Raw genomic sequence first — 21,352 nt, 5'->3', positions numbered from 1 at the left:
TTTTAACAAAATCTGGTTTTGTAAAAAAGAATGAAAAACCTAATCTCATTTAATGTGTCAACCATACAAGATGACAAAGTTTTTAAAACTCGTTTAAAAATAACTTAGTTTATGAATAGGTTCTCATCCAAATGTCCCTCTACCTTTTCACGTAGTTCTTTTCACAGGTCATTCTAATCAAATTCATGGCAAGGATTCGTTTTTATTAATTCTTAAATATGTTGGTGTTTTTTAAAAATTTTAATTATCATATATATTGTGTAAAATAATAAACTTTAATTTATTTTGTTGGGATTTTCAATTTTTATCCCTTATCTTTTTAGAATCTACTCCGAAAAATAATGAAGATTTGGATCCACTCTTCGTCATCGGAAGTCTCATAACCGACCCGCTTGCAAAACCCTAACCGCCCTTTCGCCATTCTTTTCTCACTTCTCACCTCAATTTCAATTATCAAATCAAGTCCGTCCGTTCGTTGTATCTCTTCATCTCGACCGTATATAAACGCGCCAAATGAAAACCCTAATCTCTTCCTCCTTCGCCTTCCCTCCCGTCGTCGCTTCTCTCTTTATTTCCTCCGAGAGAGAGAGAGAGCGAGAGAGGTAGAAGAGCAGAGATGGCCGATTCGTTGGTTCTGAGAGGGACGATCAAGGGTCACTCGGACGTGGTCACGGCAATTGCCACCCCGATCGACAACTCCGACGTGATAGTCTCCTCCTCCCGCGATAAGTCCGTCCTTTTATGGAACCTCACCAAGGAGGAGGGCCCCGACTACGGCGTTCCCCGCCGCCGCCTCACCGGTCACTCCCATTTCGTTCAGGACGTCGTTCTATCCTCTGATGGACAGTTCGCGCTCTCCGGATCTTGGGACTCTGAGCTCCGACTCTGGGACCTCAACACCGGTCTCACGACCCGGCGCTTTGTCGGGCACACCAAGGACGTGCTATCAGTCGCTTTCTCCGTCGACAACCGCCAGATCGTGTCCGCCTCCCGGGACCGTTCCATCAAGCTCTGGAACACGCTCGGAGAGTGCAAGTACACGATCCAGGACGCCGATAGCCATACCAACTGGGTAAGCTGCGTGAGATTCTCGCCCAATACCTATTCCCCCACCATTGTCTCCGGTTCGTGGGACAAGACCGTGAAGGTCTGGAACCTCACTAACTGCAAGCTCAAGTGCACTCTCGCTGGCCACACCGGGTATGTCAACACCGTTGCAGTCTCCCCGGACGGTTCGCTCTGCGCCAGCGGCGGCAAAGACGGCGTCACCCTACTTTGGGACCTTGCCGAGGGGAAGAGGCTTTACTCCCTCGATGCGGGCGGTATCATCCATGCCCTTTGCTTCAGCCCCAACAGGTACTGGCTCTGCGCAGCCACCGAGGACAGTGTGAAGATCTGGGACCTGGAGAGCAAGAGCATTGTTCAGGAGCTCAAGCCTGACATCACTGCTGGAAAGAACAAGGTCAAACAAATTCTCTCCATAGAGTTTACCTTGCTATTTTCTTCTATTTTATTTTCGTTCATTTCATATGTTGTTCTCAGATCGTTTTTAAGACGAAAAAATTGTTACTTTGGGGTGCCTATGCTTATGATTGATTGTGGTGCTTTTGCTGTTGTTTCATCTTTTTAGATTCCTGTTCTGTTACGTTTTCTTGTCTCCAACTCTGATTGGGATTGATATTCTGCTGTTCCAGTTATTATACAACTACCATTGTTTCGTGAACTTGTTGATGTTGACTATTCCAAATTAGAAGATAAAGATTTTTGTCAAATTAGACTTGGTTAGGATACTCTAGTGCTTGGTATCTCCTCCAGCCTGATGAACGTGTTTTGTCGTGGAGGCTTCATGTCATGCTGCCATTCCCTATTCGGCATGCTTATACTATTTAAGCTTGACTTTGGAGCCAACTGGATTGTTTGGTTACATCTCCATGTCTTTCAATTTGGTATTTTTGTAAATACTACTTGTGCCCTTCGGTTGCTGTCTTATTTCCTCCTAAATGGCATCTATGATCAATATCATTTATGCAAGTCAATCTTGAAAAAGAAAATAAAAGAAAAATTTAAGAGCTAATTCGTTTTTTTTTTCTAGCTAGAAAAATAGAAGGTTAATATGTAAGAACGTTTGCATTTTGCAATGCACTAATTACAGAAAGATGAGGACTAATTGCAAAATTGGGGTTCGTGGATAAAGGTTTTACCCTTAAGTTGATTTTATACTATTTAATTGTTTAATTTCTTCAATTTGTAATTAGTTAGTTGTGTATTTGACTCTGATATATATTATATGTAATTAGTATGTATTTAATTGCTACTTTTATGCCTGTCGTCTCATATGAAAATTTTTGCTAAACCTTATGAGTCTTTTGTATATTTTGGGCCAATGATGTGACAATATATTTGCTACTCTTGAAGGCTAATCCAAGTGATGAACATCATCCACCAAGATCTCTGAGGCCTATCTGCATTTTTAATTTAAAAGTTGATATCATATTCTACTGATTATTGTATATTGATGATTTGCAGCTAATTGAATAATTCCGTACCTGAAGGTTTGTTGGCATTGTACACTAACATCCGGTTTGCTCATGTTGTATATTACTGTGTTTATGATTTTGATTTTCACGGCCGTTTTCTACTTGGACTCATGATGTGATTATAGTATTTGCTACTCTTGATGGGAAGCACCAATTGATGAATACTGTCCACCAAGATCTCTGAGGTCTATCTTGATTTTTACTGTTGAAGAGCAATCTATATGAATCTTTTATCCGGGCAATGGAAAGCTTGTCTATTTTGGGCCAATGATGTGACAATATATTTGCTACTCTTGAAGGCTAATGCAAGTGATGAACATCATCCACCAAGATCTCTGAGGCCTATCTGTATTTTTAATTAAAAAGTTGACATCATATTCTACTGATTATTGTATATTGATGAGTTGCAGCTAATTGAATAATTCCGTACCTGAAGGTTTGTTGGCATTGTACACTAACATCCAGTTTGCTCATGTTGTTTATTACTGTATTTATGATTTTGATTTCCACGGTCGTTTTCTATTTGGACCCATGATGTGATTATAGTATTTGCTACTCTTGATGGGAAGCACCAGTTGATGAATACTATCCACCAAGATCTCTGAGGTCTATCTTGATTTTTACTTGTGAAGAGCAATCTATATGATCTTTTATCCGGGCAATGAAAAAAAAATGGCATGTTTTTCTGTGCTTCGTTATACGTGTGGTCATCTTTTTTTCTTGCGTCACTCAAATAAATTATGGGATTTATGTCATGGTAAATAATAGTGTGAAGAACTTGCTGATTATTTCTTTTGGTTAATGGGTTTTGCTTGTACAACCACTTGGAAGTAGATACAACTGGAAGCATGTACTCATCAATATTTCAACATTATTTGGGTACATATTTTATGAAGTTGAATGATAGTTTCTTTTTTTGTTTCATAACCCTTAGTGTTTCAAGCCATTGTGGCGATCAGTATTAGTATGGAAGACCTGCCGTGAAAAGGGGCATATAATCTATTAATTGAGTCTGTAGTTTTCCTCAGATATCCTGTTTGTATTCCGGTTTGTGTAGTTCCTTTCTTGTGGGCCAGCTCAGCTGCCTAGATTGGGCTTTTATATTTAATATGAATGAGATGTTAGAAACACTTCCCATTTCTCTTTCTTTGGGAGCCTTGAAGGTTGTAATATGTGTAGTACATGCACGCCCTTGCATGTAATGGTTTATAACCTCCTGTTTGGTAGATCTAGAAGGAGGGATCACGGTGTTGTGTAGAGATGAACTAAGATACTAACATTAGAGAAAATCTAATGTGACGTGGTATTAAAATGTGCACTTCTCGTTTTCTGATGTTTGATTTTCTTTATACTATGCATCTGCGTTCAGTTCTAAATTATCTGTGTTGCCTTTCAGATGCTATACTGCACCAGTTTGAGCTGGAGTTCGGATGGAAGCACTCTGTTCACTGGATACACTGATGGTGCAATTAGAGTTTGGGGAGTAGGCCGTTATTAGCTAAAATAGTATTGATAAGTACTTAAGATCATGATTCTTGTCCTTGGAATGGTTAGAGAACATGCAATGTTTTTGACTTTTACCGTTGAGGCTGATGAACTAGCTTCAACATTTTTGTCTATTTTTTTGCCTTTTCTTTTTGAAATTTCGGTCCAGAGAATCGTGACATTAATTGGTTATTAGTCTCTGTTTAAATTCTTGAATATGTTCATTTGCCTTGAGGTATGGTTGCAAGTTGGTGTCATAGATGCACCAGAAGCATGAGGCGATCCCAATCAACATTCTTTCCTACCCTTCTATGTTTTGTTTCCATGACGGTTGAATTTGAATATAATGATCACTTGCGAATCGAACAACAGGCAGAATCAATTGAATGTGTAACTGAAAGCCTTTACATTAATTGGTACAAAAGACCTTTTTTTCGTCCTGAACGAAAACATGGTATCATTGGGTATTGCAAAAGATCCCCGTGTAACCCGGAATATGACGACGCACGCAGACAGAACCAAAATCTCAAACGGCTTATGAGACTGGTGGTATTGACTGTTTGGACCGGCTTTGAATGTAACTCTGTAACCCCGGAATTTGACGGATAGCCAAAATCCAAGGCTTATTGAGTCAGTTGAATGACAAACTGTTTAGATCGAACAATGATACAACCTTGGTTAGTCTACATCTGTTGTTTTTTAAATGGACGAGACATTTTCCTGCATTTAAATGTATGACACATTGCAGTTCTGTTTTTCCTCGAATGGGATGATTTTAAGAGAAACCATCACAAGCAGTTTATGTTATGAATTTGGATGTTAACGTGGAAAATACATATCTAGTTTGTGCGCCGGGCATTAAACGGAGACCATTATGAATTGAGAATTTACCTATTTTCACCTGAGAAACGGCACAGAAAGATGGGTCTCCTATGAATATCACATCATTCGCTTACAGAAAAGAAAACCATAGGAAATGGGACAAGGAATTATTGCTTGTCTTTTTAATTCATACAAGATTTGAAACAGAGCAAGGTGAAATAAGCTTTTTCTTACAAGCCTAAGGCCTAAACCCATCCTGCGAACTAAAAAGAACGGATGAAAAAGAAGGCAGTGGCAAGCAACGGTTTCTCGTAAGATGAGTCTGCAGGCACCAAGTATATGGCGGGAACAACATTTAGTAGGTGAACCAGCTTTGCCCGTTTTCCTACACAGATCCTTTTTGAACGCCAAGGGCAGAGTAAAAACCAAGGAACTGTCAATGAACAAAGAACCATAAAATTTTGATTATTACTGAAGCTTTTGTGCTTTAAGAGACTCTAGAACGTTTTCTTGAACAGCTTTTGTGCTTTAAGAGACTCTAGAACGTTTTCTTGAACAGTTTTTTTAGGGTACGTTCTCTTGAAAGATTGTACACAAGAAAAGTTTCAGTGCAGATTAAAAGTTTGGTACTCATAGGGTCCCAATGCACATCCAAACTGAAGACATTCTAAATAGATATTTCATTAAACCATAAAGAGATCCTTAGACAACAAGCAGTCTTAGAATACCATCTAACCTACTACTTCATACATGGCAGATGAATGATAGTAATAGATTATGGCATTTCTCTAGTACTACTAACACTAACAGATTAATGCTTTTAAACCGTCTATTCGGTAGTCTAGAAGACTTCACGCCTCTGAACTAAATCGTTTACAAATTTAAGTCACTGCAACACAAGACACCCTTCATGAACATGTGCGTGTGTTCCATGCACTTGAAATAGGTCTTCTTTCTCAGCAGGAGTTGCAGTCGCAATCACATCATCAAGATTTTCGGCTGTGTGTCCCTTCTTTGGCTCCTGTGCAAGTATAAATCCATCTACTGCCTCCAACAGATAGGCCTTCACCTCTTCAAATCTCTCTTCTGACAGAGAGACCACAGCGAGCAATTTCCACGCATAATCCTCAGATGCATCCTCATAGTCTTTCTTCCTTTTGAGCACCATGTGACCGCTAATCTCCCAGACAGCTGGATTCACTTGGGTGTCTAGCAATTCCTGGCTCACCTCTCCTAGTGCTTGTTTCTCTGCATAGCACTGTGCCAAATGCATGTGTAACATTAGCAAACTATCACTGAGACATGCAGGTACTAAATATTTGCTGTTTCACTTTTCTTACCTGCGGAAAGAGGAAGATGCGCTTGCCAGAGTCTGAGATGAGGAGATTGTAAGGTATGTTGTTGTTTTGCAGCCATATGCAACAAGTGGAGACCTCATCCGAAAGATCGGAAAGGTTCTTTCCACCTTCAAAAACAAGACCCCTCACTGGATAGTCACAAAGTTCATAGATCTTCACCCCATTTTTGATTTTTTCAGCAACCAATCTAGCAGGTGCTTTCTCCACAGGGAAGGGAACATTCAGATAATAAGCCTGCAGACACATGCATATATGTTTACCATTGGCTTCAAGAATAGTTCAAGTTTCTATGCCTATATTACAAGCACATATATTTCACACAGGCATCACCTATGGTTTTGAATTTGGAGACAGGTTCGTGGTAAATTCCTAAGTACGTCAGCCTGCTGTACGTACACATATGTTTAACGTAGGCTCTGCACACCTATATTTTATATGGGCTTCACATACGATTTCAACTTAAGAAAGAAAGGGTTAAGATTCAGATGCAGCTGAATCGGAAAAACATTAATGTGTGCAACAGGAATGATTCTGCCCTGTAACTGTACTTCAGAGACGGTAGAAAGTTCAGTCTTTGCACCAGTTGTTCAGTTTCTGCATATAGCAGGCTTTTCCACTGACAACGTGTCATATCATGTATATATGACTATGCACTAGACTGATGTGCGTGAGAGAGAGAGAGAGAGAGAGAGAGAGAGAGAGAGAGAGAGAGAGGACCTGGAAGTGAAGATGATTAATGGTAGCAAAGGCACCCAAGCTATTGTAACCAACCCTGAAGAAGGGATTCGCTGCCTCTGCAGCCATATGAAGTGCAAGCAAGAGGCTTTCACCATCCATCCTTTGAGGGAGGCAATCAAGGACACGGGGGATCAGCAGAACATGGCCGTATTCTATAGGGCTTACCTGTCATAAAAGGGAAGATCATGCAGTTATTAGATTGCAAAGCAAATCGATACATAAATTCTGCTTGTACCTAATAATGCAAAACAAAAAACCTTAGATGCAATAACAACTGCATTACAAGCGATCAGTAAGCCTTATTCAGTTCATTTACACGCGTCAAAACAGTTGATTTATTAGTAACAGTGAATACTGGCATCTTCATTGGTAGTTACAGTATGTCAAATATGGTATGTACATTGCCGTAGAAACTCAAGATGTTCGGTGCCAAGACATTGAAATGGATATAGCATCCCGATCAGTGCTAGTTAAATAAGGAGCTATATACTACAGGCCAGGTTTCATCAATGACGACACAACAAATAAACAAGAAGGTGCATAGTGAACACAGTTTTGAGGCATACATACAGCAGTTCAGAATCAATATCATCAGAACTTCTAGCTGAGGATGAATTTCAAATGTTATAACTTTTAACAGGAGTATGTTCAGAACCAATCAGTCCGATGTATATTTCTAAGCTCTAGTTTGACTTGATCAGGCTATAAACTATGACTAGACGCACCATTGAATTCAAAGGGTTGGTTGTTTCCTCACATTTCATTGCCAGACAGACTGATCATCTTGAATCTGGTAGTCATCGCTCATGAGCATGTCAATACGAACACTACTAATTGTGCATTATATAGTTCAAATAGAAGTTCAGATGCAGTGAAATAAGAAAAAAAGCTATTGCGTGCAGTTTCTTACATTGATTGCTACAACGCTGGGCTTAGCGGAAGGTAGGACACTGGATTTGGGGAAGAAACGTGTTCTGCTATCATTGCCCTCATCTTCGTCCTCATCGCAGTTCTCTTCGAATCGAAACAGTACCTCTTCTTGTCCTACTTTTGTAAAATTGAACTTGTTCCCGTCAAAGGGCTGCAGGACCTTATCAACTCGGAACTCAGTTGGGCGCTTCTTAAGGTGACGGCCTTCATTCAATTGAGCTATGAAACCATGCTGCCCAGGAATGACCTGTCATTGAAGAAACAAATACATGAAAACTGCAAGCAGTTGCAGGTCATGCTTAGTCTTCATGAACGTCAACCTTACCTTTGTTTCACATGCGGTAACATCATACCGGAAAAGACCACGATTCATCCTGTCCTCCCACTGTGTCAAGAACCAGAGTAATAAGACTAAAAGGAGGGGGAAAAAAGTAATAAATTAAAAATTGCAAAAACATAAACAAATAAAAAAATAAGGAATAAGAGTGACCGTATCTCACCTGTCCCAGAAGCAAGGGGTTGAATGAGAATTCAGGGTCAGATATGGTCCTTTCGTTCTTGTTTCCTGCTGTGTTGTCCTCCCTTGGTTTGAAAGCATATAAAGGAAGCTTTGACACTGTTAACACGATGGAAAACAAATAAGAAATTCATATACAACAAGTACGCAGTGAAAAATTAATGAACTCCAAAAATTTGATGTTTTTTCCAGGAAAGTTGCAAACAGTATCAAACACAGGCTCTGTCAATCATGCTTTCCTAAAAATGCTTAGCATCAATTGAAGTGAAACAAAACATAAAAAGTGGGTGCCAAAGCAGTGACAACATAATTCGCTTTCTACAGCTTTTTAGAGGACGAACAAAAGAAGCCCCAATCCTCTTGCATCACCATGTTCCCTCATGAACGGTGCTCCTCGTTGCAACACCATCATCAATGTTTTACTTGAAAACAGGATTTCAAATCAGAAAGCCAATCAGGCCCGCTTGGTTCCTGCTAAAATCATGCTAGAAGCCCTAATCATGCAAGAAGCCCTGCTTTAGAGTCGAAACCAGTTTCAGGAGAGCTGTTTTGACGCTAAAATCAGGTTCCCGGGCACAGTAAACAGTTGCAAGAATCTTGGAGGAAAAAGAACTAAAAAAAAAAAGGCATACCAGGCAGGCAGCACTTCCCCAGGCACTTCCGGCCGCATCCGGCGACATCCTGGGAATCTTCCTGGTAATTGGAAACAACGGTCGGGACCCTCTTAATGGTCAGCATGGTTGATCTTCTCTCTTTTCTCCTCCTTGTTGGCGAAGAAAAAGTACAAAAATAAAGGGCAAGCAGATCACAGAGTCTCCCTCCCTTACGCGTGGAAAAATATACAAACGCAAAGGGCACACCAAAATGTCTCTCTCGCTACTCTTTACTCAATCTCGCGTCCTCCAACACGACGAACGCGAAAAAGAGAAAGAGAAACAGAAAAAACGCAACCACCACCAGCGAGGAACAGGAGGTCGGAGGGGCTTCCGCCTTCGGAGGGCAAAGCACCCCTACCACCGTGCGGCAACCGCGTACACTTCGACGTTAAGCAACTCTCCGGTTGCCAACAACCATCATGGAGATGCTGCCGGACGGACTTGAGTATAGCCGTGTTGCCTCAACTTGTCGTACGCCGGAAAACTATTCGACCGCCGTCTCGTATCCCAAATCCACGGGAAGAGGAAGGCTACCATGCAGGGAGAAGGGACACCCAAGAGATGGGAGGCACAGATTCCACAGAGCTAACGGAGACAGAGAGAGAAAAGGCGAAAGCTGCACACACCTACCGATTCGTGGCCATAAATAGAAGGCCAGAGAGACTTTATAGAAAGAAATTGCAGGACGTGGGGACAACCAAGTGAAGGGTCCACTGCGTTCTACGACTGGAAGGAGAGACGTAGTGAGGCTCACGAGCGCACACATTTAATTTTTTCCTGGACAAGGAGAAGATCAATTTCCAGGGTGTGGCTTGTGGAGCCAATAGGCACCAAGCGTTTGCTTCCTGTATCACCAGTCCAGACTTTAGAGAGAAAAAAAGAATCACAAATATTGCACAAATAGAGTTTGAACATATAATTTTATGAATATAAGGAGATATAGAAAAGCACACCGATATTGACGTGTACCGGAAGCTTTTGCTTTTGAATCGAAAAGAAAATGAACAATTCTTGCTGTTAATTTTGACTTGTTTCAGGAGGATGACTTTAGTTTTGATTTTGGTTCTTTTTTTTTATATTAAAATAGTGACATATTTTAAAATTGAAAAAACATAGTTCATCGTTATTTATTTTGAATTGGAAAAGACCCCAATACAAATATTGACCACATTGGCACAGTAAACATTAATGATAGAATGGTCCACAGCCCACGAGTCGTGTTTGATAGACGAACAAAGAAGACAAAAATGGTTCAGAATTTCACGTGACAGAAGAAAGAAAAAAATAACGAACTTTTGCCCTTCTTGAAATTAAGGAATAGACTGTAAAAAGGTTATATAATGGAAAGGGTGAGTGAGTTGCAACAGTTAAAGGAAGGAAAAGAAAAAGGAACATAAATAAACTTACCACTCATTAATTTTGGTAATTTTATGAATTTAAATTATTATCATAAATATCTTTTTTACATTTTAAACGGTGAGGTTTTTCTTGGGTCTTTTTAAAATTTGTTAAGAAAGCAAAAGATAATTGAAATTTAAAAAATCTTATAAAATAAAAAAATAAGAAAAAGGTAGATAAGCAAAGGCTATCGGAAAAGGATTTTATATAAAATAAGTATAAAAAGTTTTCATCTATTTCTAATGCATATTAGAGACAATGTAACTATTTTCTTACATAGTTTACATTTACCACACAATCGAATATATAACTTTTATATGTTTTTATCTTTAGATAAAAGTTATCATCCCGAAAAAGTCTCACAAGATTCTCTGCAGAAGGAAAACCTAAACGACAAGGTACACGGAAAAGTTGGTAGGCGTGTCGACAAAATAGTAGAAAAGTCTCTGTGGCACTAGTTATTTGAGTTATTTCATTTCACATAATAATAATAATAATATTATTATTATTATTATTTATTATTAAATTTTCATGAAGTTTCGTGGAAGCTGGTGTAAGGAGTCGGCATTTGGCTGTCAAGGAGGGTAGAGAAATCGCCTTCACATGAGATTCGCTTAAGTAGACAAGTCGAAACATGTGGTGGTCCAACTGGTTGAGCCCGCTGCTAGCATATAGGAATGTTCAATGAGCCGACTCCAACTAGAGTTGTAAATTAAATGAGTCGAGCTTGATCTTAACTGATAACTCAAGTTTGCAAAAAGAATCGAGTTCGAGTTGGATGAACTCAACTCGATTAAACTAGTTTAACACTGATACTTATTTTTATAATTTCAAAAACTTAAAATGACTTAAATAAAAATGTGAAAATTATAAGCTTAAAATGTATATTAAGGGATATGAACTTAAACGAATCGAATTCGAGCTCACTTCATAAAACTCGAGTCGAGCTCAAGCTGGGTTATATGTGAGTCGAATCGAGTTTGAACTGGCCGAGCTTGAGATTGGCTTGCTCGTTGTACATCCCTAATTGTATACTAACTTGGCATGCTCCTATATCAGGATTAGATTTCTAGTTATCAAATATAACGACTCAATTCACTCCTGGGTTCCTAGTTTGATATATCCTAATCTGCATGCCCCTTAGCAGATTTGTTTCTGGCCTTGAAAAGATTAAAAATCAACACAATTAATCACTTAAGTAACTCTATTACAACCCTTAAAGATATATCATAATTTTCTATAACTTCACAATATGGTTTTTTACAATACTTCCCTTAAGGCACACATGTTCACGTGTCTGAGGAGTAGTGAAACAGCTCGATCATGCATTTGATTAACTCCAAATCCATTGCGAAATGAGACTGAGATTTCCATTCCCACGATTTCCCATCCTTAATTTTAATTAAAAATTTTAGACACTGTGCATGTACGGGTTTACAGAAGTAGATACATACACAATAATTTTAGAAAAATATGACTTTGGCTGCATAGAGTCATCCATTCATCTAAGTAGAGCTGTCCATTTGAGCTAAATTGATAATTGAAACAAAAATAAAGAGAAAAATTTGTGAACTAATATTAGATGACGAAAATGTCTATTACCTTTTTCTTTTTGTTTTCTGTTAACCATCTATCATAATAGTTCTGATGTCTTGAATTAAATGGTAAGGTGACTTATTCAATTTTCTTATATATGTATACATACATGTAAAAAATTTTTTCGCAAAAATTTAAAATTAAAGCAAAATTTAAGCATACAGGTAATATCAATAAAAAATAGTACATGTTAATGACCAATATCCCACAAAACAGATAAAAACTTAGTTAGAGACAAATTAAATGAAGTAAAAGTAAGCCATTTGGATCAGTTCTGATTAAAAAAAAAAACCCTAGCCTTGTTTTAGCTTGGGATACAACACTCCCTTGAGGACGTTTAATAAGAACACTGTGTTCTTCAAACACATGTTTTTAAAGATACCATATCATTGTTTTCGGAAATATGGTGCAATTACTGATTATGTGATCTAGAAACAATATCCATGACCACACTTGTTATCTTAAAAAGATAAGAACACAGTGTTCTCGAAACATGTGTTTTGGAAACATATTATTAGTTCGTAACTTTTTAAAATTTCACTGGTAGATGCAACTGTTATCAGTGTGACAAGAGTTCATTTTCAAATAATCAGCCACTTGATCAAATGATGAACATTTTCCAAATGAAACACATACTATCAATGGTTTGTCATAAAACATTGAAACGGCATGAAAAAGACACTTGAATATCAAAATCATGTTGCAGGCACGCCAAATTAACAGTTAAGGAGAAGGCAAAGAACAAAACAGGAACAGAGAAAAAGCTGGCAAAATCAGCAAAGACGAATTGTGTTTGTCACAACAGAAGATAAAAAAAATGCATGAAAGACACATGTCTTGTTAAAATTATGCTGCATGTCCCAGCAAAAGAGAAGAAGCAGAAAGATGGAAGGACAAAGTACATAATAATGCTATAGAATGCACACGAAACATTACCAGACGTGGAAAGCGATCTAACATGATAGCCTTAAAGAAGAATTAAAGTGAAAAAAAAAGACATAAATAAGTGATTAGCAACTTGATTAAAAATTTGAGGAACTGATTATTTTGGTGGTAAGGTTTTTTTACATTGTTAAAAAAAATTTATAGTTGAAAACAAAAAATTATTTCCATTAATAAATTTAAAAGACTAATCATAATAAATATAATCAATTACGTCTGTAGTTTTTTAATGTTTATTTAGGGGAAACTGTCTTCCCAATAAAACCCCCAAGGCCGGCCATACCCTTATACTTGCAACCTGACTTGTTTTAGGGTTGGCCTGCAACATTTATGGAACACTGCGTTCTAGTGTATCATGAATTAATCCCAATCTTTTAGACAGGTTAATGGAACGTTGTGTTTATATTTTTGTTGTCAAATGCCCTCTAACCCGGCCAAACATATTCAACACACAACATCTTTAACGGCAGAATAATACTGTGCAGGTAAGTCCAATCAAGTACTATAGTGTGCACCAACTGTGCAACATTTTCATAGGGGAACTACCCAAGAATTGATCATTAGATCCTAATTTTTTACTTTTAGCTTTCTCCTCTCTCTTGCTCTCTCTCATTTTGGTGACCACAATAGTTTGGCATCTCTAGATTAGCCACTGTGTGGTCCTAAATGCAAAGATATAGATAATATACAAATTGGAGGTATTTTGGGTCTTTTGAATAAGGAACAGGTGCTCCAAGAATTGAAACACACAATATATCTCATAATTGGCAGCTACCAATTTTCTTCTACATCAACCAATAGATCTATATGATAAGGCCGGGTTTGCGAAATTGCAAATTACCCAACGGATGACCTAAGCAGTGACTGTATCCTAACAATCAATTGGAAAATTTGGATATGGAGGAATAACAATCTTGGGCAATAGACTTCCCTTTCTGTCTTGAATATCATCATATAATGTCTAAGTTGTTTCAGTTTTTTTTTTTTGATAGATAAGGTGCAGGGTCGAAGCTAGAAATTTTTTATAAGAGGTGTTAAATTAAAGTTTCTAAATTTTGACTAGGGCCGAAATATCAATTTTTATATAGAACAAGTAAAGTTTTCTAAAATTTACATATATTTGTTTTTTTTTTTTTTAAATTTTGAGGTGAGGCCAGGGCCCGAGCTGGCCCTACCTTGGCTCCACCCCTGATAACATGAGACTACATGGAGGGGCGTATATATGTTAAAATTATATTGCATATCCATGTCATGTTAAAATTATACTGCATGTTTACAGAAGAAGCAGAAAGATGGAAGGACAAAGTACATGCTAAAGAATGGACATGAAACATTACCAGACGTGGAAAGCGATCTGACAGGATAGCCTTAAAAAAGAATTAAAGTAAAAAAAAAAGGACATAAACAAGTGATTGGATACTTGATTAAAAAATTGAGGAACTGATTATTTATAATAAAAATGTATAGTTCAAAACAAAAAATATTTCAATTAATGAATTTAAAAGACTAAGCATAATAAAGATAATCAATTATGTCTGTAGTTTTTTTTATGTTTATTTAGGAGAAACTGCCGTGAAACTCCCAAGGCCAGCCATACCCTTACACTTGCAACGTCCTGACTTGTTTCAGGGTCTGTCCGAGACACTAAACGTCCAGACTTGTTTCAGGGTCTGTCCGAGACACTAAGCAGAATTCATGGAACGTAGTGTTCTAGTTTTAGTGTATAATGAATCAATCTCAATCTTTTGGACAAATTAATAGAACGTTGTGTTTATGTTTTTGTTGTCAAATACCCTCTAATCCATCTGAACATAATCGACGACACCTTTAATGGTAGAATATTATTGTGCAGACGAGTTCAATCAAGTACTATAGTGTAGACCAACTATGGAACATTTTTATAGGGGAAAGTACCCAAGAATTGATTATTAGATCCTAACCCTTTACTTTTAGCTATCTCCACTTTCCCTACTAATGTTGGCTACCTCTCTCTTGCTCTCTTTCATTTTAGTGACCACAATAGTTTGGTATCTCTAATTGGCCATTGAGTGGTCCTAAATGCAAAGATATAGATAAGATACAAATTGGAGTTATTTTGGGTCTTTTGAATAAGGAACAGGTGCTCCTAGAATTGAAGAACACAATATATCTCATAATTGGTAGCTGCCAATTTTCTTCTACATCAACCAATGGATCTATATGATAAGGTTGGGTTTACCGAATTGCAAAATGCCAGACGACGTAAGCAGTGACTGCATCCTAACAAGTGGGAAGATTTGGATATGGAGGAATAACAATCTTGGACAATAGACTGCGCCTTCTGTCTTGAATATCATCATATAATGTCCTAGTTATTTCATTTTTTCCTTTTTGATAGATAAGGTACGGGGTAAAACCATAAATTTTTCATGAGAAGGGCCGAATAAAAGTTTCTAAATTTTGACTAGGGCCGAAATATCATTTTTTTTTTAATTTTTATATAGAACAAGAGAATTTCTAAAATTTACATACTTTTTTTTTTAAATTTTTGAGGTGGAGCTACGGCCCAAGCGAGCCCTACCTTGGCTCCGCCCCTGATAAGGTGAGACTGTCGGAGAGGCATAGCTCAAACAAAACGGGCTTCGAGGCCGAACATATTTGAAAATATGATTTTGCTCTTTGTATCATAAGTGCGGATCTCACATGCAACTTAAAGTACATGGTGATCTCGCCGCTTATGCTCTAGACATTTGAGGTAAGGGGAAGGAAGGGGACTTCTGTTTTTATTTAAGCGGTGAGATAATCTTCTTGCTCACTTGGATAGACAAGTGGGGGCCTAGACTGACCCTCAATCCATTCATGCATGGAATAAATGGACCCAGAGTATTGAAGTGATTGGCCAACTTCAACGTATAAAACTTGACTCAAATCCAGTACATATTCTGCATAGCATGGATTCACTTGTACAAGTAAAACAAAAGGTGCGGTATTTCTTCATACTGTCGATGTTGTTAAGTGTTTATTCAATATGGTAATAAAAATTAATGAAAATTGTAAATTATTTTTTAAGGCCGGTATGAGGCCGATGTGTATTTGTCAAATCCATTGTTTTTCTGGGTTTGTGATAACACCTACAGCATTAATTGAGAGGTGGCAAAAGGGAAAACACAAATAAAGTTCTTGACAATAATAAGAAAATGACAAAGTTCTGGCTGCTATAGGCAAAAAGCTTGATCTGCTCGCTATATAAAATGTTTCTTTTATCAACTACTTAACTTGCGGATGGCCCCACAAGAAGTTGGTATATATATATATATATTCAAATAAAATAATATTTTAAACATTAATGCGTCTTGTCTATAACAAATTTAAGTTGTCATATTTTTAGAATAATATTATTAACTATGCAATTCTTTTTATCCATGGTAGGAAAATAAAAGTCATAAATATATTTATATCCTTTTTAAGAGGCATGTTAATTTTTTGTTTAAACTGACAGCTACTTAAAGTAACTAAAGCGATGGATCTTGTCAACTACCTATCGAAAAAAATGGATCCGCTTCTATTAATACTGGAAAAAGTAGGTGCATTTTTTGTTTTATTACCAACCCTTTAGACCGGTGTATGAAAAATTTCTCTACAAAAGAGAAGATACTCAAGGATTTTATGCAAGGAAGACATTTCATTAATTCAGAGATCCATCTTAAAATAACAAAGTTAAATATCAATTTACAGTAAAAGGTATGGTAGCCTTACTAACACTATCCTTCTATCCACAATGATCAAAAGAAACGATATAACCTTCTGTTTTCTTCCTCAGCATTAAGGAAAATTAATGCTGCACAGCAATATCTGTTGACCTCAACATCCCCGGCAAATTCAGTTTTCCGACAATAGAATTAGGGATGTCAATATATCCGATTTGAATCGGATATCCGACCGATCCGATCCAAAAAAAACGGATATGGATAAAAATTTAATATCCGATTAAGAAATCGGATCGGATTCAGATATAATAAATGACATCCGATCGGATTCGGATATACATGAATATCGGATCGGATACGGATACGGATTCAGATTGGACTCAGTTTTAGACAAATATCCTCTATCTAATACTTGAAAAATGGTAAAATTCGGTTCAAAATTCAGATTCGGATTGTAAAATCGGATTTCGGATTCGGATTCGGATTCGGATATGACTTTGCTTTGTTCGAATTCGAATCCGAATCCGAATATATGAATATCCGAAAAAACGGATATGGTTGAAGATGTATCCGATCCGAATCCGATCCGTTGACATCCCTAAATAGAATGACATTACATATTCGACACATGTCATCTCTAATGGCAGAATAATACTGTCCAGGTGAGTCCAATCAAGTACTATAGTGGGCACCAACTGTGCAACATTTTCATAGGGAGAAGTTACCCAAGAATTGAACATTAGATCCTAAGTCTTTACTTTTAGTTATCTCCACTTTCCCTACCAATGTTGGCTACCTCTCCCTTGCTCTCTCTCATTTTGGTGACCACAATAGTTTGGTATCTCTAATTGGCCATTGAGTGGTCCTCAATGCAAAGACATAGATAATATACAAATTGGAGGTATTTTGAGTCTTTTGAATGAAGAACAGGTGCTCCAAGAATTAAAAAACACAATATATCTCATAATTGGCAGCTGCCAATTTCCTTCTACATCAACCAATGGATCTATATGATAAGGCCGGGTTTGCCGAATTGCAAAATACCCAGTAGACGACGTAAGCAGTGACTGCATCCTAACAATCAATGGGAAAATTTGGATACGGAGGAATAACAATCTTGGGCAATAGGATACACCTTATGTCTTGAATATCATCACATAATGTCCAAGTAGTTTTTTTTTTTTTTGAAAGATAAGGTGTAGGGGTGGCGCCAGAAAATTTTCATGAGAGATTTTCACTAGGGCCGAAATATCATTTTTTTTAAATTTTTTTTATATAAAACAAGTAAAGTTTTATAAACTTTATATATATATATATATATATATATATATATATATATATATATATATATATCTTAAATTTAAAGTGGGGCCAGGGCCCAAGCAGACCCTACCTTGGCTCCGCTCCTGATATGATCAGACTGTAGGGGCGTAGCTCAAAAAAGTGTGCTTGGAGGAAAGACATATTTGAAAATCTGGTTATGCTCTTTTTATTATAAGGGTGAGTCCCACATGCAACCTAAAGTACATGGCGATCTTGCCACTTATACTTCAGTTTTTATTTGAGCAGTGGGATAATCTTCTGGCTCACTTGGATAGACAAGCTGAGGCCTAGACTGACCCTTATCAATTCATGCATGGAATAAATGGACTCATAGTGCTGAAGTGATCGACCAACTTCAATTTATAAAAACTTGAATCAAATCCAGTACATATTCTGATGTCTGAAAGATCAGATTCTATCATAGCATGGATTTACTTGTACAACTAAAACAAAAGGTTGATGTTGAGTGTTTATTCAATATAGTAATAAAAATTGTATTTTAAAATTAGTGAAAATTCTAAATTATTTTTTGGGGCCAGTATGAGGCCGACGTGTATTTGTCAAATCCATTGTTTTCTGGGTTTGTCATACGCCTACAGCATTAAATGAGAGGTGGCAAAAGGGAAAAAAATTCTAAAAGCACAAATAAAGTTCTTGACAATAATAAGAAAGACAATAATAAGAAAAAGACAAAGTTCTGGCTGTCATTGGGGAAAAAGCTTGATCTGCTTTCTTCTCATTATATAAAATGTTACTTTTACCAACCAACTAACTTGCGGACAGGCCAGGCCGCAGCCCACAACCAGTCTAGCCAACTTGGGTTCGATTCAAATTCGCTTGAAAAAACTCGATTTGAACTCACTAGGCGAGTTCGAGCTCACAAAAATACTTAAACTATAAATGAGTTCAGATTATGCCCGAGCCGATTATAATAAGATATACATAAAAAATAATATTTTTCAAATAAATAATATTTTAAATGTTAATGCGTCTTGACTATATCTAAATCAAGTAGTCGTATTTTTAGAACAGTATTTAAATTAACAATGCAATTTTTTTATCCATGATAGGTAAATAAAAGTTATATATATATATATATATATATACACACACACATTTATATCATTTTTATGGGACAGAATGTTAATTTTTTTTATTAAACAGGCATTTACTTAAAGTAACTAAACCCATGGATCTTGTCAACTAACTACCGAAAAAATTGGATCCGCTTCTATTAATACTGGGAAAAGTAGGTGCATTTTTTGCATAGTACCAACCCTTTAGACCGATGTATGAAAAATTTATCTACAAAAAAAAAAGATACTCTAGGATTTTACATGGCATGCAAGGCAGACATATTTCAGTAAATCTGAGATCCATCTTAAAATAACAAAGTTAAATATCAATTTACAGTAAAAGATAATAAAAGAAGGTGTCCAATCTAGAATAATGGTAACCTTACTTACTAGTTCCTTCTGTCTACAATTATCGAAAGAAACAATATAACCTTCTGTTTTCTTCCTCAGCATTAAGGAAAATTAATGCTACGCAGCAATATCTGCTGCCCTCAACATCTTTTTCCCTGCAAATTCAGTTTTCCCACTTCTTCTATCATTTCCAAGTGGCAATCACTTTTTCTCCCAAACCCAAGATCTCAAGTTCTTAAAAGATTAATCAGGATATAATTCTACCCAAAATATTCTTCTTCTTTTAGCATTATGGGATGTTCTCATGAATCCAGGATAAAGAAGGAAAAATGTTGGAGAATATGGGTATATATCTTGAACACGGGACAAGAACTTTAAAAAATGAGAAGTTGGTATTTCTAGTGGCAGCCAAACGTGGATGTTCTAGGGCACCAAGTCCTTGCAATATGGTTCATGTGAAGGACACTGATAGTGGGACACATGACTGAAAGCAACCCATACTGGTAGGAAAGGAATATGTGACCTCCAAGATTCTGATTCCTCTAAGGGAAAGGCTGAGCTTTGTCCAAAGGATAAAGAGGTTAGAAGGATCCCCATCTACCCCCTTTCCATGTGTGGTGAATAGGGATGAAGCCACCAAATGCCATTAAAGCATGATGTGAACCTTTCACATTTGGAGTTTGTCAATTTATGAAGAAGCTGGTGATGATCCAACTTTTTTCAGAACCACTACCTTCATATATATATATATACATGATCCAACTTTCTTCATAACCACTACCTTCATGTATATATGTGTGTGTGTGTGTGTATATATATATATATATATATATATATATATATATATATATATATATATATATAGGCAAAAGCAGTGTGAACTAAAAGATGGGATAGAATCTAAGATGGTTTAGACTTCCAAGAACAACATGGGACCCACATTGTTGAAATTCATGGACAAGCTTTGTCCCCAAGTTGGAAGAAGAAGAAAAGTGGGGATCAAACTGTAAGAATAGAGGATGAACTACCCAAGGATGTAAAGAGGACAGATTTGGGGCCAGATATGCGTCTGGTTTTATAAGAGAAAATAATTATTTGGTTCATAAGCATCTTCAGATTTTGTGTGTAGTTCTGCACCTAAATTCGAGTTCGAGTATGAACCTAATCTGAAATTGTATTGAAATCCAAATCCAGGTCCAAATGCATATAAACATGAGGTTGCATGCTAAGTAGGCTTGGATTTGTTTAATATGATTAACTCTGGGCCTGAGTTCGATTTTGGATTTAGTTGAGTTAGATACGATTGATTAAGTTGGAATTGGTAAAGCTTAGATCCAACCTCCTCTTCATGCCCCTACGCAATAACCCGAAAAAAAGTGAAACAATCTCGTCCAGATTGATAACAGAAGTTCCAGAAGAAAATAATTATTTGACTGACAATCGCACTTTGTCTGTAGTTTCAATATGAATTCCTATGTGAACTTAATCCGAGATTTTATTGAAATCCATATCCAGATTCATGTAAATATGAGATTTCATGCTAATTACACTTGGGCTTATAAGAGCTCCGTGTCTGAGTCAAATATTAAATTTAATTAAGTTGGGCCAGATAACGCCGGACTTGGTAAATCCTAGATCCGACCCATTCATGTCCTTATACAAAATCTGAGAAAGCAAAATGATCATGTCACGACTCTGAAAAATAACAAAACCCTTACATTTTTACAGTGTTGGCCCAGAAGAATTCCCTTCCTTCTGAACGTAGAAAAAGGGATTATTTTAAGAAAAACATTAAATTTGATCATTTAACACTCACGACTTTTTGGAAAATTGAATAACCCAGCTCACTCATGAAGGCCAACTGATCCATCGCAATAGGCGGTTAAAATAAAAATAAAGAAAAAAGATAATGAGTCATTTTAATTATCTCAAATTAT

General features: G+C 37.0%; 2 protein-coding genes and 4 non-coding genes across 6 annotated transcripts; 5 read left to right on the top strand and 1 right to left on the bottom strand.

Annotated features, from left to right (window-relative positions):
- The first annotated feature begins 529 nt into the window (after nt 1-529).
- Nucleotides 530-4,240, top strand: LOC116257861 (guanine nucleotide-binding protein subunit beta-like protein). The gene is made up of 2 exons (XM_031634864.2): nt 530-1,462; nt 3,934-4,240. The coding sequence occupies exons 1-2, from the start codon at nt 617-619 to the stop codon at nt 4,033-4,035; spliced, it is 948 nt and encodes a 315-aa protein (XP_031490724.1). The 5' UTR covers nt 530-616; the 3' UTR covers nt 4,036-4,240.
- LOC116258222 (small nucleolar RNA SNORD24) lies at nt 2,379-2,459 on the top strand. Its single transcript, XR_004173641.1, has one exon. It is a non-coding gene; the product is annotated as a small nucleolar RNA SNORD24 (small nucleolar RNA).
- LOC116258225 (small nucleolar RNA SNORD24) lies at nt 2,643-2,725 on the top strand. Its single transcript, XR_004173643.1, has one exon. It is a non-coding gene; the product is annotated as a small nucleolar RNA SNORD24 (small nucleolar RNA).
- Nucleotides 2,800-2,880, top strand: LOC116258221 (small nucleolar RNA SNORD24). The gene has a single exon (XR_004173640.1). It is a non-coding gene; the product is annotated as a small nucleolar RNA SNORD24 (small nucleolar RNA).
- On the top strand, nt 3,064-3,146 carry LOC116258223 (small nucleolar RNA SNORD24). Its single transcript, XR_004173642.1, has one exon. It is a non-coding gene; the product is annotated as a small nucleolar RNA SNORD24 (small nucleolar RNA).
- A 1,261-nt stretch (nt 4,241-5,501) lies between the features above and the next one.
- LOC116257728 (GDP-L-galactose phosphorylase 1-like) lies at nt 5,502-9,699 on the bottom strand. The gene is made up of 7 exons (XM_031634692.2): nt 9,020-9,699; nt 8,371-8,486; nt 8,196-8,255; nt 7,851-8,117; nt 6,920-7,105; nt 6,185-6,436; nt 5,502-6,102 (listed from the first exon to the last, which is right to left on the bottom strand). The coding sequence occupies exons 1-7, from the start codon at nt 9,123-9,125 to the stop codon at nt 5,731-5,733; spliced, it is 1,359 nt and encodes a 452-aa protein (XP_031490552.1). The 5' UTR covers nt 9,126-9,699; the 3' UTR covers nt 5,502-5,730.
- Between the last annotated feature and the right edge of the window lie 11,653 nt (nt 9,700-21,352).

Source organism: Nymphaea colorata, chromosome 7, assembly GCF_008831285.2.
Source record: "Nymphaea colorata isolate Beijing-Zhang1983 chromosome 7, ASM883128v2, whole genome shotgun sequence".
In the NCBI taxonomy this organism is placed as follows: Eukaryota; Viridiplantae; Streptophyta; class Magnoliopsida; order Nymphaeales; family Nymphaeaceae; genus Nymphaea; species Nymphaea colorata.
The sequence above is the reverse complement of the archived record's forward strand: the minus strand, read 5'-3'. Positions and strand labels throughout refer to the sequence as shown.

Bases quoted from the DNA above. Each gene is read 5' to 3' on its own strand.
- LOC116257728 (XM_031634692.2), bottom strand. From the start codon at position 9,125: ATGCTGACCATTAAGAGGGTCCCGACCGTTGTTTCCAATTACCAGGAA. The intron at 8,118-8,195 runs GTAAGGTTGACG...CTTCAATGACAG, and splicing joins TTACCGCATGTGAAACAAAG to GTCATTCCTGGGCAGCATGG. The intron at 7,106-7,850 runs GTAAGAAACTGC...CTTTTATGACAG, and splicing joins CCAGCGTTGTAGCAATCAAT to GTAAGCCCTATAGAATACGG.
- LOC116257861 (XM_031634864.2), top strand. From the start codon at position 617: ATGGCCGATTCGTTGGTTCTGAGAGGGACGATCAAGGGTCACTCGGAC. The intron at 1,463-3,933 runs GTCAAACAAATT...GTTGCCTTTCAG, and splicing joins TCACTGCTGGAAAGAACAAG to ATGCTATACTGCACCAGTTT.